At 37.0% G+C, this 19,587-nt stretch overlaps 1 protein-coding gene across 4 annotated transcripts in view; it reads left to right on the top strand.

Annotated features, from left to right (window-relative positions):
* tmem63ba (transmembrane protein 63Ba) overlaps positions 1-19,587 on the top strand; it is a 63,839-nt gene that overhangs the window by 23,260 nt on the left and 20,992 nt on the right. The window contains exons 4-15 of one of the 4 annotated variants that reach the window (XM_049481749.1): positions 2,070-2,108; positions 2,393-2,458; positions 4,630-4,720; positions 6,722-6,759; positions 6,956-7,098; positions 8,385-8,436; positions 9,385-9,493; positions 9,639-9,709; positions 12,809-12,889; positions 13,031-13,154; positions 18,227-18,360; positions 19,433-19,570. In XM_049481749.1, coding sequence (XP_049337706.1) covers positions 2,070-2,108; positions 2,393-2,458; positions 4,630-4,720; positions 6,722-6,759; positions 6,956-7,098; positions 8,385-8,436; positions 9,385-9,493; positions 9,639-9,709; positions 12,809-12,889; positions 13,031-13,154; positions 18,227-18,360; positions 19,433-19,570 — 1,086 coding nt within the window. The remainder of the gene's footprint in view (positions 1-2,069; positions 2,109-2,392; positions 2,459-4,629; positions 4,721-6,721; positions 6,760-6,955; positions 7,099-8,384; positions 8,437-9,384; positions 9,494-9,638; positions 9,710-12,808; positions 12,890-13,030; positions 13,155-18,226; positions 18,361-19,432; positions 19,571-19,587) is intronic. The other 3 variants (XM_007228756.4, XM_049481750.1, XM_007228757.4) reach the window with 3 other exon arrangements.

A 19,587-nucleotide genomic window follows, 5' to 3' on the forward strand; every position in this document is an offset into this window, starting at 1 on the left:
TCAAATTTGTTTTTTTTTGCTCAGATCGGATTTGGCAAATCTTGACATTTTACATTCACAAATGTAAGTAAGCTGTATCTGTGTGTAATGTAAATCTGTCCCTGAAACACCTCACATGCTCACATTGATACGTGTATAAATGTCGCCTTCTTCACCAACAACAAAAAAAACTGAGAGAGACGACTCGTAGCTTTATAAAGGTGAAATGAATGCGTTAGCAGCTCATATGTGGAGCAGCTTTTCCTGAAGTGGAGAAACAGTAAACAGCTGGTCTGCTGTTCATGCTCAGGTCGAGGAGGTGAAAAAAGGCCAGGCTGTTTGCTTTTGCTGTTTTTGCTGCTATAGCTGCACAGCTGCACCAAGAGATGTGTGGGTACGAGAAGATAGCTTGTATCTCATGCGTAAAAGCAAAAAGACTTTAATTCAGATTTGACCGTTCACATTCATGTCACATGTCCAGAGATCGGACATGCATCCGATTTAGGACTACATATGAAAGTGACTCAAATCTGATTTGGCACATTCACACAGCCATGAAAAAATCTGATTTCAACATTGAGCAAAAAATCTGATTTAAGTCACTTCAGCCTGGTAATGTGAACATAGCTTTAGAAACTGCCTTAATAGCAAACAGGTGCATTGATAATGTTTTAACTGAAGCTTCTACGCGGTCCACTGTGATCCCCAAGGTTCAACGAGAGTGGTGATGATTTAAAAACAAACAAATCTAGTATTTTAAATGCAATTTAGATAATAAACTTATTTAGGGGGAAATAACTAAAGTTTCAATATTAGTACTGTATTTCTATAGTCATTGTTTCTTCTGAGGATCGCTGGTTTGAATAACAGATCATGCTTGCTCGCCATCAGCAGCCGAAGTCAGAAAGAGAGACACAGAGCACATTTGGCAATGCTCTCTCTGGGTGGGTAGATGGCACTGTCTCCCCTCATCACTCCTAGTGTAATGTTGGTCAGCACAGGCACCTGTTCTGATATATTAGAGCTGGAGATCCGGCACTTTCCTCACTCCTGCAAAAATGTAAATCTTAGCAAGTGTAATCCTCTTAAGTCTAGATTACATATGTGATATTTTCTGTTATAAGAATATTAAACATATTTCTATTCACCTATGTGGGCCAATGCAAATATCCAATATTACACATGTATATACCTGCCAATATATAATTATAAATATACACATTTATAACTTACAGAGACTAAACACCCCGGTGTAACAAACAATGTAACATTTATACACCTTACATTTTAGCTTTCAACTAATTGAGTACAAACAATAAAAAAAGCTTTTTAGCATTCAATAAATATGTCTGCAAGTATCTGTTTGAAATATCGGCCAAATTTTTAAGTAATTTTATCTATTGAAGTTTTTTTTTTTTTGCTTGGTTTATGCATTATTTCTGAACAAAAAATACATTTCCTGAATGGAGCAAAAATATCCATCTGATTTAGTAGATTAAATTGCTTAAAACAAATACAATGAAGTTAGAAATAAGTTGTTGATTCTTATAATATTATTTTAATAATCTCAAAATGATAAATAAGCCACATTTAAGAGGATTTCTCTTGCTAAGATATCAGTTTTTGCAGGTCTCTGAGTGTGCTGGCTACCCGGTAATGCTGATTTAGCTGTTAGCAGTTCTAGTCAGTGTGCTCAGTGTGTGCTGATCTTCACCCTCCTGGTGTCTGGAGCATTACTAGTGATGGGACGCCAACTAAGGAGTGGGTGCAGAGAAAAATATAAAATTAAGAAAAGAAAAAAAAAAAAAGAAAAAACTTAAAGCACAGTCCCCAAAACAGAGAGCAGGTATGAGTCAACCAAATTGCAGTGCTGTTGAAAACATTGAACATTAGTCATTCAAAATATATTGCTTAAGAAATCAAGTAAAGAAATAGCTGAACCTGTTTCCAGTCATGAATTCTGACCTGTAGGGTTTTCTCCTGACCTCAGGAGTTTCAACTGAAACTGGACAGTGATCTCATCATGACCCCTCGCTTTTCTCTTTTTTATTTTTTTTCTTTGTTGTTTTTTTTTCTCTTTCTATTTAAAGGCAGGATCAGCGATACCGGCGTCTGGATGAGCGGGAATAGTATGTCTTGTCGTCGATTTTGTTGGAATTCTTGCTCCATTTCCACCTTTTTAAATTAACCCTCTCTTTTCTCTCTCTCTCTCTCTCTCTCTCTCTCTCACTCCTTTTTCTGGGATGGTGTGAATCGTTTTAACCTTTCCCTGTCTGCGTATACATCTCCTAATCACACGTCTCCTGTTGCAGTTGGTGAAGGGTTTCTTCTCTGCCTTTAATATGTCTTGTAGTTCTAGACTGATCTCTTCAGCATGTCTTTTTTTAACCAGTGTGTTCACTTGATTGCCTAGCATGCGTTTTCTGGCCTTGGCTCCAGCACCATGTGCCTCTCAGAGGCAGGATGATTACAGGGAGAGGTAACAATCTGTGTTGGTGAAGACCCTGTCCACATGTAGATAGTAGATGGATATACATAATTCTTCTTTCATTCACACTTAATATGTAATAGTTTGCGACAAACTGCCAGAACAAGGTTTTGCCATCCAAATTTTGTTCAAATCACATGCTTGTAATGTTCTTTTAAAATTCTACTCTTCACTTTTGTATTTTGTGTGAATGGAGAGATTTTATTTATTTATATTGTTTATGCAATTAAAGAAACCTTCTGATAGGTTTGGACAAACCTTAGAGATTCTAAGTAGTTTATACAACAGGCCATCAAATACAGCTGTATGCAAAAACTTGAGCATTAAACTTAATCTGTTCTGCAGAGAACACATTTCTGCACAGTTTTTCTCTTCCAGATAAACCATTTAGGAATCTAATGTACAAGTTTTCCAGCTGGTACCACCATTTGTTTTGCACAGTTATGGTAATTCTAGGCATGAAATAATGTGTTAAAAAGATATAAAAGGAGTTTGGACATGTATAGAAGTTAATCACATTTATTGTGCTGAATAGAGCTGGACAATACGTTTGTGCTAGATTTTGTGCTATTGTGATTTTTTCATTTTCTCATTTTGTCTGCCTGTCAAAATATGATAAATACTATGTATTGTGAAAATTTCTTTAAATATAGTAATATAATATTTTATAATACTGGATAATAATGGAATTGTATCATATTTACCGACCATATTGTCCAGCCCTAGTACTGAATATGACATAGAATCTAAACTCTATGTATAACATGAGTGGTGGATCATTCTTAGCTGAGCTAGTACAGGGTTTAAACATTTTTCTGAAAAAGGTTTAGCTCTATTTTAGTAATGTTCTAATCCATGTTATGGCAATAACTACTCAACTAAGTAAAGCAAAGAAAACTTTAAGAAATGAAGGTTAATCAATCCGAAAAATATCATGAATTTTAAGAATTCTCGAGTGCACTCGCTAAGAACATCGAAAACATTATGATGAAACTGGCTCTCATCAGGACTGCCCCAGGATAACTTCAGAAAGCACAGGTAGTAGCACCCCAGATAAGATCCACCTAAATGCTTCACGGTGTGTTTTGGTTTGTTTAACACTGTTAAGTCACTACATGATTCCCTGTGTGTTCCTTCCTAGTCTGGATGACCTCAGTATTCATTTATAATGTATGAGAAGGTGTGTCCAGACTTTTGACTGGTACTGTATGGATTTTTTGTACTTACTTAGGCCATGTTCAGTTCAACTGCGCTATAAAATTGAAATTTAAGCTGTTTTTGTTTTTGTTGTTTTTTCCTCAAACTTTTGCATACAGTTGTATTTGAGCTTGGCTGTAGTGGTGCATTTATTTCTGTGATTGGTTTAGGCCTCACTGTGCTGAGAATGCAGGGGAAAGTGTGAGTGTGTGGAAATGTGCTTACTGTATTCCCTGTGGTTTCTCAGTACTTTATCAACATAGACTCCTCACTGTCCAGCACAGCATTGCTCTGGTGAAGCTGCAGTTGGACTCCATGTCTTCTGGACAGTAGTTTCTGTTCCCTCAGTCTGACTCTAATCTTTAAATCTTCGTATTCCTCTCTTTGTTGCATGTTCCTTTTCTGTCTAGGCTTAGAGAAGACTCAAATATTTCCTCTGTAATGTGGACCCTAAGTGTGTGTTTGTGTGTCATTTAGTAAAATCGTCACAAGTTTTTTTGACTAATGTTATTACATGCCAAGACAAATTTGTTGTTGAAACTTTGCATTGCTACTTTTGCACTACAGGCTACTTCAAGTCCAAAAGATGCGTATGACATAATTTAGCATCATGCAAGCTGATGATGTACAGGCCAATTCATTATGACCAAACGGCTGGATTTCTGAAATGTTAAGGCTTATTAGTGGAAGCGAGTAGCTACTTAGTAACAAAACTGTAAGTCTAGTTTTATGTGTTTTCTTCAATATTCTGAAGGGGACCAGGGTACTGCTACTTTGGAATGGACTAAAACTAATTACAGGACTAAAGAGGTTTGCTGCTGACATGCTTCTACATTGTGTTAGGCTTCATTGGTCATAATGTTTTGGCTTATTGGTCCACACTAGATGCACCAATCACACCAGTCTGCAAAAAATAGCAAAATAATTGCAGTTTAATAACTGTGTATGTGTATATTTGATAACAGTGTGGCCTCAGCCATGCAGACGCCGGTGGATGCCCGCTACGAGCGCCTGACCTCGGTGTGCAGCTCGGTTGACTTTGACCAAAGAGACAGCGTGAGTACTTGGTGCGGCGCTTCTGGTTAGGAGAGAATGATTTACGTAGTCCAGTTAATAATGTGATGAATTTGCGTAAAACTTTTTACCGAAATTGGGAAGAATATTTATTAAAAATAATAATTAAAAAAACAAAATCCTCAAACTCACTATTGCATGCATTTCCTTACAGAAATGAATCGTATGTATTTATGTTATCTTTTTCCAGAATTATACTGATATTACTATTTCTATACTTTATCAATACTTAGTATTATACTAGCAGCAGATAATTATTAATCCTCGCACTTAACATTCTCACTTCTCTAACAAACAAAGACAAAAGTGGTTCTTTTTTAGCATTACAAAAATAAACTTTTAAAGCATCTTTAATTTTAGGGTACTTTTTAGGAAGTTGTGTATGAACCACGTACAGCAAAAATTGTTTTTCTTTTAGATTTTTGAGAATATATAATAAAATATAAAATGTACAAAACCACCTTACTTACTGCTGCAGAAGCCAAAGCTGATATTCATCTGTTTCTTAGGCTTTAAAGGTCTCATTCCAGCATTTTTTATTCATTTTAAAATGTCTAACTGTGGTCTCTAGTATGAATGAATGGCATGTGGGCCTTTTTGGAAAAAAAATGCTTTCTATTTAGCCCTATTTTAGTTGAATTTGAATTAGAGGTCTCTGAAAAAAGACAGGATTTGGCTCTTGCTCGTGAATATTCAAACATGCAAAAATATATCACCTCTAATTGGTCAGCACAGAATGCTACCTGCCTTTCACATCCAGTCAATTTTAAAGCTGTAAAACTCAAAAGAACGAAATGTTTTTAGAGATACATCCTCAGTTGTAAAGATATCGCACCACGTGGTAAGGGGCCCCATGGCCGAGCAATGCTGAGAGCAGCGTAGCAGAGCCTCTTCAGCCACCCCACCCCCCCCCCCCCCCTTCAGACAGACAAGAAACAAGAAAAAGTGGATTTTAGTAGAAGGAGACCTTTAAATCTTTGTAGGCCTGTCACAATAATTACATTAATCAATTTATCAAACAGTACATAAATATAACTGATCTCAGTGCTGCCTATTGTTTTACCTAAGAAAGAAGAGACCATAAACCACAATAAGCATATATCTACATAAAAAAAGGGTTTTATTTTATGCTTTATTTATTTAGGACTTAAACATGTAACATATATGTTCTAATATATTGCAGTCCCATATTTCGCTTTAATCAAGACAGTGAACACAGACACACACTAGTGAGTACGCTCAGAAGACACACACAGTGATTTTGTGAGAACATATACCCGGTGCAGTGTGCAGCCACTGTTGTGGTGCCTGGGGAGCAGTGATGGTTAAGGTTCTTGCTCAAGGGCCCAACAGTGGCGGCCCACCAAACCCTGGTAAAGAGCACAAAACCTGGACCAGTGCTCAGAGCCACGGCCACAGGAAGCAGAAATGGAAGGCATAAACAAACTCCTTAAGACTTGCTCCCCATGCAGCCCCCCCTTCCCCCATTTGACTAAAGTATTTTATTCTCTTCAGTAACACAGATGCCGTGAAGTATCACAGAGAATTGTATTGTGATATATTGAGTACTGCAGAATCACAGTATTGTGGTATCATCCTTATCATGGACAATGTGTTGTTAGAATATCGTATCATGATATGCCTTGTGATCTCATCCAAACAAAATAACATAGTGTCAGGCTTACATCAGCATGTCAGTCATTGGATTGGCCTTAAACACAAACAAACACACCTGCTCATTTTGTAATGGGTCAGTCAGCGTCTCTGACAGCAGCAATTTAGCAGTTTGACTTTCTTTCCCCTCTGTCCACAGAGAGCAGGCCGTGTTATGTAAGCCGCTCTTGTAATCTAGAGCATAGGTTTGCAGCCTAAAAAAAGAAACTCATAAAAGTGCATTAAGAGCTAAATATCCTTTTTTAAAGTCGATATTGCTTGTACGTGATTGGCAGATGGACATTAGTGTGAACTGTTTCTCTCTTGCAGGGTTTCTGTTCCTGGCTGACGGCCATCTTCAGGATAAAGTGAGTCCTCTGTGCTTTTACTGAGCTCATAAAGCATGTTATAAGGCCGCTGATGAAGCGTTTGTGAATGTAGGCTCGGGTGTGAGCTAAGTGCGTTGTGTTCCAGGGCTTTTTAACATGCAGTTCGTGTCTGAGTGTGTGTGTGTGAGGTGTGTACTGATCTGCTGTAAACCTACATCTCTCTTTTACTCCTCAGAGATGACGAGATCAGGGAGAAATGTGGCGAGGACGCAGTGCACTACCTCTCCTTCCAGCGGCACATCATCGGTCTGCTGGTGGTGGTGGGCGTGCTCTCTGTGGGCATCATTCTGCCCGTCAACTTCTCAGGAGACCTATTAGGTGAGTGCAGATCCACACCTCTGTCGCATGGCAAATTTTAATTAATTCTGATGAGATAAAAAAAAAAGAAGGAAGTAGTTAGCTACTTTCGATTCTTCATTCCACCTTAAATCATGTTGGTTTCATCTTAAATTCTGCCACTATTCACACATTCACACTTAGATCTTAAGACCTTAAGTGCTACAGCTATTATTACTCTTCGCCCAGCTGCTTAAGTGTTTTTACTGCTCTACTTTAAATAATGAATAAGTGCTACCACTTTTTTATTTCCGTTATAGTTATTCCACCCTAAATTCTATACCTGCTAGTTTAAATGTGTTCATATTTGCGAGATTCTCAAACAGGAAATGACACTCTGGTGCTTTAAAAGCTGTGAGGAGCAGTATAAAGAGGGTATCTGAATGTGATGGGTAATTACGGTACACCCCCATCAAATAATTCTAAATACATTTTAACTTCTAATCAGCTTAAAGAATGTTTTACAGAGGTCAGGTAGGAAGCCCCCTTATCAGAATCAGGCTTATGGCCCCAGAGAAGTCCAGACCAGCTCTGCATCACACAAATAACACATTGCAGCACTATTATTTTTTAAAGAGAGTAGAAGAACTTTATATAAAAAAATTTACATACAGTACCAGTCAAAAGTTTTGACACACCTTAAAATGAGTGTTATTTCATTATTTTAAAATGTTTTGCGTTGTATATTATAACTGAAGTCATCCGAAACATGAAGAAAACATATGGAATCATTTAGTAAAGAAAAAAACTCTTGCTTAATTGACATTTACATCTCAGCATGATGTAGTCACCTATCACCCTCTTTTAATGTGTTTGGGAGCATCAGCTGTGTTGTGAATTGATTCAGATTATGGCAAGAACTACTCAACTAAATAAAGAAAATAATACTGTAACACTTAAGTTACTAAAAACGGATGTTAACATTGTTTTTGTTATTATTTGCACTGTAACCTAATATAATGTCCTATAAAAACATTAAAAATAAACTAAGTTACCACATGATTCCTTATGTGTTCCTTCATAGCCTGAATGGCTACAGTATTTGTTTACTAAATAAGGGGAAAAGTTGTTTTTTGACATACTGCTGGAAAAGCTAATGTTTCTTGAGCTGAAACTCTCTCTCTGTTCCTGTGCCTACACTGCATTAATATATCATGTTTTGAAGCAGCCATATGAATTTAAGTTTGCTCTTAATTTAATTCAGTTATTTTAATGTGAGCATTGATTTTGTCAAGTCTAACTGTTTACTATTTCTGTTCTTTCTACAGATAATAATGCCTACAGTTTTGGGCGAACAACAATAGCCAACTTGAAGGCTGGGTAAAGTCTCATTCCCACATCTTTATTGCATGCATTATTTTAAAGAATAGCACAGGGTTATGTAGAATGAAATGTATATTGTAAGATAGCTGTTTAATTTACAAGCATGCCATTGGACAATATTTTAAACTGAAATTTCATTCTATGTGTAACCCAACAGAAATACATGTTATGTATTTTTGTAATCCTTTCCCAGATTTAGCACCGGTTAAATTATTTTTTGTAATATATAATATAGAAACTATATTTTTCTCTATGTAAGGCACACTTAAAATCCTTTAATTTTCAAAAAAAAATCGTCAGTGCACCTTACAATCCAGTGCACCTTATGTATGAATTTTATCAGTCAGGTTGTAAGGAGCAGTAAACTCATTCCGCTAAAGTGCAGCGTTAAACAGGAGTTTTAGTGAAGTTTCTCCAGCACCGAGGCTGAAGCAGTATTAGCTTTAGAAGCTAACTGCAGCGCTAGCTCTTTCACCGTTCAGAGCTGAGTATTATCAGACTGTATTCTGCAAATTTATGGTGTTAAAACAAGCTAGCTGAAAGCACCCTGGCTTACTGGAACACTCAGGGTTCCTCAGTGCAGCGCTTTTGGTCTGTCAGGCAGTGTAGCACTAGCCGTGATTGTGCTGCTAACCGCGCTGTTAAAAATTTTGGAAATCTAAGTTTACTGTAAATATACGGAAGCGCTTAACTCGCATAATAAACAAATTTGATGAGAGAAATCTGTGTAGATTACTGTGCGACCCTTGTTCCTTACTATTGTCACTTAAAATGCATCTTATCATCCGGTGCGACTTATGTATGAAAATAGACCAGAAAATAAACATTCATTGATAGTGCGCCTTACAGTATTTAGTATTGTACTAGCAGCAGGTAGATATTAGCAGTGATATGGTGCGTACTGTCATTGTTATAAATAAAAATTTTGCTTCTGCTTTTGTACAGGACTAATCTGCTGTGGCTGCACACTACATTCGCTTTTCTTTACCTGTTACTGACCGTCTACAGCATGAGGCGCCACACCTCCAAGATGCATTACAAGGAAGATGATTTGGTGAGAGGCCTGATACTTATACAGTCATTCTTACACTTAGTAATAGATTTCAGTGCCGTAGCTTTTATTCTTTTATATGCTGTTTCAGAAAGATCAAATGCTGAAAATGCCTGCTATTTGTTAAATTATTTTTTTTCCTCAACAGGTAAAACGCACTTTATTTATTCATGGTATCAACAAATATGCTGAAGAAAGCCAGATAAAACAGCATTTTGAGTAAGTTACCTTTCCCTTTACAGTTTTTAATCTAAGAATGCCTTATTGTTGAGTGCAGTGAAGTAAATGAAACACTAATGGATGAGATCCTTCCTCTTTTACACACTGTTTCACGCAGAGTGTACTCAGAAGGCTTGAGAAGCTCTTTAGTTACATATAAGAATGTTCTTATCTACTGAAATTGGCTGTGATGGGATCCAGATTAGCTGGAAGGTAGAGGTCATGTGTCTATAGACACATGGTGGTGGATGCTGCTTAATAGCATTTAGTGTAATTTGCTTTTCTGGAGGGGCATTAGCTTGCAGTCACCAAAAATGCTTGTGTTTTACATTAATCAAAAAAGTGCTGTTAGAATTAGACAAAATGCACCAGCAGTGCCACATTTAAACAACTAAAATACTAAACATCTTTGAGTAGAAATATTATATTAATCAGTTCTATTTTATTTATTTATGTTTTTCATGTTTAATCTGGTTTAAAGAGCAACTAAACCCTAAAAAATATTTTTCCATTAGTAGTTGAAAAGTGTTTCTCTGATGTAATGAAACTTACCAGTCCTGATTACAAATTTGTATAAACCTTTTCCAACCTTTAAAAAGAGCTTTTAATGTAATTGTAATTTCCGCCTCAGCAATATGCCGGTCAGTCAATCAATAGCAACTCCCCCTGCTGACGTCCAACAATCTGTGTCTTACTGTTATCAGAGGCACACTGCTGCAGCTTAGCCAATCAGCTTTCTCTCCTGCCCCGCCTCTAAACACATACATCACTCAGTGCCCCTCCCAAATGACCCCTCTCATTTTTAGCCCTTTTTTTATTTGAGCTGAGGTTCGAGTTAGCAAACATTAGGGAGTTTAGTGCTTCTTTAGGTGTATTAGAACAGGTTGTTGTTAAAATATATATTTTTATTTCCTAATTATGTCTTAATTTTTATAATAACATTAACATTAACATTGAAATAACAAAAACAAAATAATTTACTTGTAAGTATGGGTGGGCGATATGGCTCTAAAATAATATCACAATATTTTAGGGTATTTTTGCAATAACGATATACTTGGAAATATAGGAAAACAGAAAAATAATTCAATAATTTCAGGAATATAGTATAAGAGTATAACAGTATAATCATAGTGTGGCAAAATAAATAATATAGCAAAAAATATTGCAGAATATTTTCATGCATATAAACTGCAAACAAAAACTATAAACTAAAACAATTATACAATAAATGCACTTAAAGCTTCAAAGTAAATAATAGACTTTTAAGACAAACCATCCCTATTATCACGATATGGATTTTTAATATCATGATATTTCTGTGTCACGATATATTGTATACGAAATATTATATTGCCCACCCCTACTTGTAAGGAGTATGATTTTCACAATCAATCAATGCTTAATAAATGTTCTCACACCTTGTCCCCAAAAGCAGCATAATTAAGCCCTTTTTAAAGCATCTGCTTATCACTGTAGATTACCAAACAATGGTACACATCCGCATTTGTGTTAAAACTTGGTAGTTTCATGTTTAAAGTAAATGCAGTCAGAAGTAGCTAGCTATGCTAACTCAACATTTCAACAGACTAATTTATGTTATTTACAGCATATAGCTAGCTAGGTTAACTTCCACTGCCTTACAAAGAAAACAAGCTGCATCTGTCTTTAATTTAAAACATCTGCCCAACTGTATATAGATCAGATAAGATTTACAATAGTAAGAGCTAGGGGTGTGACGAGACACTAATATCACGAGACGAGACGAGACACGATACTGGGTTCACGAGAACGAGGCGAGACGAGATTTGAAAATAAAATTTTAAAGAAAACTTCAAAAATGAAAAATGGCTTGAAAACTAGAGTTTTATTTGACAAAATCATAAAACACAAACTTAACAGACTGGTTTCTCTCACATTTTGTCAATCACATAAGAAAAAGAAATAAGAATAAAAATAAAAAAATAAAATAAAACTTTTCTAGGTCTTATATAGTGTAAACAATAAGTTCAAACCACATATTAGGCCTATGGTTTGTGTTTTTCTCCTAAATCTCTCGTAATTTAACTATGCATAACCATAACCAGCCATATTAAGACTATGCTTGAAGTGCATAGGGGCGCTACACTACAGGGGATGCCAAATGAAAGCCCCGAATAAATGTTCTTTCAGGAGAAACATCCAATCAGCTTGCTGGTTTTGCGGAGCGCGGTGGGCTAGTAATGACAGAACGTATCTCCTCCACCCCCTCCCCCCCGCTTGAAAAGTCCACACTAAACTATTTTTTTTCCCCCGCGAGACAGGTTAAAGCTTGACGAGAAATATAGTCACGTTTTAATCTCGCGTGATCTCGTGCCACAAGATCTCGTCACACCCCTAGTAAGATCAGACGTTTGTGTGGATGCTTTAAATTTAGCTCCTTCAATCACAGTCACAGCTACCCTTCCTGTGGAAGGCAGTAGGTGTGAGTTATATGGAGCACTTCAGCAAAAGTCTCTTGAAAATTCTTGTTTGTTTCCCCTTATTAATTTGACACCCTCTAACTAACTGATTGAATTTTTACAAAGCTGCTTATACGCGCACGCAGAAGTATAAACGCGCTCCGCTGCGTACCGCACTCTCGCTGGACATGCGTAGGCTATGGCACAGGCTCGTAAATTATAAACTGTCTTTAAGGTGGATACCAAAATTACAAAAAACAAGAAATTTGGCTCCAGGAAATGACATTATTTAAATCGGTGATATTTGCTTTAAATTATAAGTTTAGTTCCTAAAGTACTGACTATGCACGGTATCTAAACTTTTGCATGCCATCAGGAGAACATTATCATCCTTTCGCTCACCCCTAATCTACATCTGTGTGCAGGAAGGATGACTCTTAGCCAGGCTTGTGAAATGCTGCACATATAGTGTAGGTTACAGATAGAGCAAGACGTCATGTGAGCAGTGTTTATTATTAGAATCACTTTCCCTCTGTAAAAGTTAACTTGTAAACATGACCTTTAATATCAGTTTCTCAAACTCTATCGGTGGTCAGAGAGTCCTTCGCTGATTTCTGGGTTGTTTTGATTTGTATTATTGTCTTCTCTTCACACACAGGCAAGCATATGAGAACTGTGTTGTGTTGGAGGCTCGCATCTGTTTTGACGTGGCCAAACTGATGTACTTGGAGTCTGAAAGGTAAACACTGGTCTGTGTAAAGCCTCTATTTTTCAAAAGCAGTGAAGTGAAGCATTTTCCTTTAAACAAAGGTCTAACGCCAACAAGGTTAGTTTCATGGACTATTGACCAGAAAGTCATGTGCTGTGCTGTGGTCTGCAGGAGGAAGACTGAGCGCAGCAAGAAGTTTTACACTGACCTGATGGCCAAGGAGCATGTGTCCACTATGATCAACCCCAAACCCTGCGGCCATCTCTGCTGCTGCATAATAAAGGGCTGTGAGCAGGTAAGACTAGCTTTGAGCCACAGGTATGATTAATTTACATCTACACCAGTGTTTAGCAAACTGGGGGCTGCATTGGAGCGCTGGGGGCCTCAGAAGAATATTACTGGTTGTATCTTTTCTATATATAATTTTCAGTTACATCCATTTATCATTATCTGAGTAAACAGTGTTACAATATATTTATACTGAAGTATCGGCTCTCTCATTTTCTCTTTTACTTGCACACACACACACACACACACACTGCTGACACCTTTCCTTTTTTCAGGTTGTTAAGTGTGAAATATGGAGCTAAACACTAGAGTTTATTTCCTCCCTTAAAGCTATCAGTTAAACTCAGTATCTCAGCACATTAAACAAATAAAAACATTGAAACATTCCTGAGATACATTAATACAGCCAGGCCTAAACTGCACTGCACTATTATTGCTATTCCTCCCCAAACATGGAAAAAGGGGAAGCAACAACATAAAAAAAAATAGTCATGAATTTAATTATGATTAATTACAAAATATTTATTTGACTAATACAATCATTTTAAATGATTGATATCACTAATATAAATAAAAGTTAATTTTGAAAAATATAACACCTTTATTGACGGACAATAAATATAACAATCCTTTATTGACGGACCATAAGGTGCACTTAAAATCCTTTAAATTCCCCAAAAATCATCAGTGCGCCTATACCATCCTCAGTATAGGGCTGTTTACTAGTGCCAACCATGGCTAGAGCTAGTGATTAGCCGCTAATGCTAATGCTGCTGCACCCAACCTTAGTAGAAATCTGGAAATCTTAAGTTTACTGTAAATAAATGGAAGCACTTTACTCACCCAAATAAACAGTTTACAGGAGAGAAATCTGTGTAGATTAACATCCAGCATTCATTCGACTTTGAAAGAAAATGTTTTATTTTTAAGAATTACAGTTTTGTTTACTTAGCTTAGCCTAGCTTGACAGGTCTTAGTGGTTTAGTGGTGGAAGTTTGTGTTTGGTAAACAGTTTCCTTGTTGTATCAATGCTTCTTGGTAATAAATCTTAAATCCACTGGAAAGCCTGTTATTTTCTCTTTTAAATGCTGCTACTCATCCCATAAAAAATGTATTTTATTTTGTAATAGAGTTTAAAACGGTAAAAAAAAATAATAATAATTTATTTTGATTTTACACAGTATCCCTACATTTTTGCAGTTGCTGTAAACAGTTGTAAACAGCACCTCCTCCTTCACTCTCTGAAACAGCACACTGTCAGTCAGTGTTTTGTGCTTCGTGCAGCACTGCTGGTGGACAGGCTCTGCTGAATTTATTTGTCTTGCTGGAGGAGGATATGTTCTCAGCTGCTGCAACTGTGTTAAAGAGTGCAAAGCGCTTCAGTCAGCAGGCTCCCTGGTGACCTCATTAGCTCCACACTCTTTGACACACATCCCTGCTGAACAGTTGCTTGTATCTGAGTGTGTGTGTGAACTGTTGTGTACCTTGGATAATAATTAGAGATGAATAGTTAATTTACATGGTGCTATTGTTATAGAGTGGAAGCTCTCAGTGGAGATAAATTCACATTAACTCTAACAGAGTTGTATTTGCTTTGAGTAGCTTCGGAATGCTAACATGCAAATTAAAGTGGATGTATTTTTGTTATTGAGGGTTCTGGATCACTTCTAGATCTGCAAATGTTGGTAGTTTTAAATTTAGAGATGGCATATCAGTGTTTGTAGTTGATATATGACATTAGGCCTGTATGAGCAGAAAATAAAATGATTAATTCCTGTAAGAAAATCTAACTTTAAATAGCCCAGATTAACATCATGTGTGATGATGTTGAAGTACTGTGGAAAAGAATTGCCCCCTTCTTAGTGTTATATTTTTGCATATACACTACAGTTAAAAAGTTTTAAAACATCTGTGTTGTTTAGTATCCCAGTAGGAGTGCTGAATGGCTCTGACTATTACTGCACCCGTCAGACCTCGAAGTCTTCTCTTCACTGCTGAAACTGAGGGTGTACTCACACTATGAAATCTGTTGCCTTCCAAAGCACGGCCCAATTGACTAGTGTGATCTAGGGGTGGGCGATATGACCCTAAAATAAGATCACAATATTTTATGGTATTTTCATGATAACGATACTCTTGGCGACATGACAAAACACTGAATAAAAAAAAAAAGGAAAACTTCTGCAACAAAATGAAAATATATATTTTTTATTATTGCATACAATATGATGCAGCACATCTCTAACTGGGATATTGAAAATTGCAAGAATTTTATCAGATTTGTAACAGAAGTCAATGATCCAGAATGTCATGATACTAGTAATACTAATAATTTACTCCAAATATCTCCATATGTCCAGGATTAAAGTAAAATAAAGGGTAATACTTGAAAGATATTATCTTTATAGTTTCTAGTAGATATATAATGGAAAATCAGAACAGTGTGATTTTTTTCTTTTGCTAAAAACAGCAGAAAAGTAGTACCCTGATGTGATAATTAGAGGTGGGTGATGTGGTACTATATTTTAGGGTATAATGTCGTTTATGATAAAATGTTGGCGATATTATTGCGGACGTTACGATATGGCACACCCCTGGTGTGATCGCTCCAAACCATGCCCAGACACGGTACACTGAACTGCACTGCACTGAGTTGGGCAAGGGCACGGTTCACTTAGACTTGGGCATGGTACGCATGCAGTGTGAGCGAGACCCATGCTCGAGCACAGAACAGGATGATAGAGAGGGTGTTTTTCATGGTGGGGGTGCTGAGTTCGGCACAACACCGACTAGCCCCCTAAGCAGAGAGTGATGTGAGCATGCTCGGGCATGGATCGTTTAAGCACAGTGTAAGTGCAGGCCAGCGGGGGAGTGAGGAGGGGGCAGAACCGTGCTCCAGCACCATTCAACCAAACCATTTCTAGTGTGAGTACACCCTTAGTCCAATGTTAAGCAGAGCTAAATGGTTGCCATGTGGGTCAGCCAGACCTGACTTTTCCTGTACCAGTTTTCTCCAGTTTTTCTCAGTCTTTTGAAGGTGTAGGAAACAGTACTCACTGCTCTCTGGATTCAACTATAATTTCTCTAAAGACAAGACTCTTACTTTTAAGAGTTACAGAGTCCTCTGTGTTCTGTCTTTTTCTAGTTATTGTGATGAAAGTGTGAATGTGCTCTGTGTAAGTGTGGAAATGCTGCAGTAGACACTGTAGTAACACAATCTGTTCCAGCACTGCTTTACAACAACAACAAAAAAAAAGACTTTGTAAGCTGACACTTTTTAAAATCCATTTCCAAAGCTGAGTTTATTTCCACTACTACTTACCAGCTGTATGCTAAAAAACCAAGGTATTATAAATCACTCCCTCTTTTTTAAACAATGATTGTTTTTTTTCAGTTTCTTTTTTACAATAGACTTTTACAATATACTATTTTTTATTATTTTACAATACTAATTGTTTTTTTTTTCTTTTCTTTTTTCTTTTCTTTTTTCTTTTTCTTCCCTTAAAAGCCCTGGCAGTTAACTGCAAAATGTTTTACGTTTATGTATCATTTTAAGTTATTTACAGGAGCTGAATAGGATAAATAGCAAAAAAAAAGGGTTTAAAAATTGGGGTGTTATAAAACTTTTGACAGTTAATCTTTGTCACATGTACATGTTTTAGGTCATCCAACTAATTTAATAAAAGACAATGCAAATAAAGACGCAGTATACACATATAAACAGGTATAGTTTGTGGACAGCCAGGTTCAGTCTCACAAGCCACACCCAGCCCTGATTACTGACAGACCTGTTGAATCTAAACATCACTTCAGTAGAACCTGTCTGGCAATGAGAAGCAGCATGTGTGGCGCAGTTTAGGTACAAATATGAAACTGTGTTATTTAAATCTACCAGTCTGAAAAGGACTTGTTTACCAAGATGGCGGCGCGTGCACACGCTGCGGCTTCTCTCCCCCCCGAGGAAACAACGTTTTCGTGTTTTTTGTCTCGTAAGTCGCAGTGTTTTTGTACGTCTTTGTCGTGCGTTCACGTCCTGAAATGCACCTACGTATGTTTATTGTGTCTATCTGTACTTGCTGTAAAATTGGGAAGGAGAGTAACGTAATTTCAATTCTCTGTATGTCCTGTACATATGCAGTATTGACAATAAAACTACTTGACTTGACTTGACTTGACTTACTGCAAAGGATGCCAGTGAATCACATTGGCTTTCTTTACATGCAGAAATGTTCTCACATCCAAATTAATTCATTCAATCTTACAGATATTTTTTTATTATAATACCCATTTTTATATTTCTTTACTTATGTTGTTATTTAATTAAGGCTATTTAATTAAGAGGAACTGGAAAGTAAGAGTTTCATTGTACATCTTGTTTCTGCTGTGCACATAACAATAAAAATTTTATGGAAAACTACTCATCAGTCTGGTGAAAATCTCATGCACTGTAAGTAATCTGATCCAACATAACAAGCTGTGTAGAATATCATGTTACCATGACAACCAGCATCACATGTCCAGTCAGAGTAGGCACAGCAGGATGTTACCTGAGTTTCTAACTAATGTGTGTTGGTTGTTGATTATTGGTAATTTGAGTGTAAACATAACAGTATTAGACGAATCCTGACGTAAAAGTTTGGTCATCTGACGCCTTGACCAACATTCAACATGAAATTAATGTCTATTTATGTTGGTGGCTTGCTGGGAAAGAATTACACAAAGACCTAAACCTTGGAAGGTATTAGGTTTAGGGGCAATTTGCTTTTTTACATAGGTGATAAAAGTTTACGGTATTCAAATTCTACACCTTTATTGAATTAAATTGGTTATTTAAAAGCTGCATGGTGCATTAACATGTTTTGTGTTGATCTTATTAAATATAATAAATTGGATTTGTTGAAACATTGTTATCACAAATTAACACAAATGTGATTAATACGCAAAAATACTGGAAAAGAAACTCTGAAAAGTGTCATTTTTTTCACAATCCTGAAGCTGTATATGTTTTGTTTGTGTATCTATAAGTAATAGGGGTGAAGGATAGTATAATGTCAACTGTTCCATCATTGTGTTGTGCAGGAGGATGCAGTGAACTACTACACTAATCTGGAGGCCAAGCTGAGGGAGGAGTACAAGAAGGAGAGAGAGAAGGTCAACACTAAACCTCTGGACATGGCCTTCGTCACCTTCCAAAATGAAGCCATGACTGCACTGTAGGTTTGAAAGTACAAAACCACTGATGCTGCTGTTTTAGTTTCACATTGCGTGTTTATTATGCCTGCAATGATTAGTTGATATAATAGACAATGCCTATAATTTCAATGTCAGTTAATGGTTAATTTGTAACTGCACCACTCTATGCAATGTACTGGGGACAGAAATGCAATGGGGAAGAAGGGCAAGGGCTGCTCACTGACTGTGTTCACACATAAACATTTAATTTATCTATTAAGCCTAATGGTACCCATCTTACACCCTGTGCAAGCCACGACGCAATGCTTATTGCTTATCTTACACACTGCCAACAGTCTATTTTCACTCCTTCTCCCTGTGAGGTGTGTTTAGTTAAATGTCTGGCATATTGCTATCTTAGCAATGGAAAACACAGGTGCTCCACTGACTGAAAACAACCTAGACAGACACCAACAGTCAGACATTCATGGCTATCTTGGCAGTGAATTGTCAACACAGGTGCGCAACACCAACGTGAGTACACTCCTGCTTGTTACGGAAGCGTTGGACACATCCAGCTAGCTGCACCATTGAAATAGCAATTCACCAAAGTCAGAGCACACCTGCCTCTTAAAGGTAATAGCAAGTGACATGCTAATTGGTGATATGTTACTTCCAAAACACACTCATAATTAATTATAAGAATGAGTACTTTTCCTGACGTAACGATAGCGAAAACACTGACGCGCAATGAATCAAGATGCATGGATCACGGTTGATGACTTGCCTAAAGATCGCTAGAATAGAGCCCTTTGTCTTATATTTACATTTCGTGTGTCATTATTTCATTTGCTATGGGAACACCTGTGAGTGCAGACTTGAGCAGTAGAGGTAAAACATGCATTGGAACAGGAGCCACACCCACAGGAAGCAAAGATGGAGGGCATGACAGAAATAGTCATTGACCAATAAATTAATTGTCAGATTAGTCCACTATCAAAATAATCTTAGCCCTTGTGCACATAGATGTTATGTGTTATTTTGAAATTGTAACAAACTATTTATTTATTTATTTGTTTTGTTTAATATTTGCTATTTCCTCTGTGTCTTCAGTATTCTGAAGGACTTTAATGCGTGTCAGTGTCACGGCTGTCACTGTCGACGGGAGCCCAAATCCTCACCGTTTAGCAGCATCCTCCAAACGTACAACTGGACAGTCAGCTACGCTCCTGACCCACAAAATGTCTACTGGTAAGCGTCTGCTTTTC

This window comes from Astyanax mexicanus, chromosome 7 (assembly GCF_023375975.1).
Source record: "Astyanax mexicanus isolate ESR-SI-001 chromosome 7, AstMex3_surface, whole genome shotgun sequence".
Taxonomy (NCBI): domain Eukaryota; kingdom Metazoa; phylum Chordata; class Actinopteri; order Characiformes; family Acestrorhamphidae; genus Astyanax; species Astyanax mexicanus.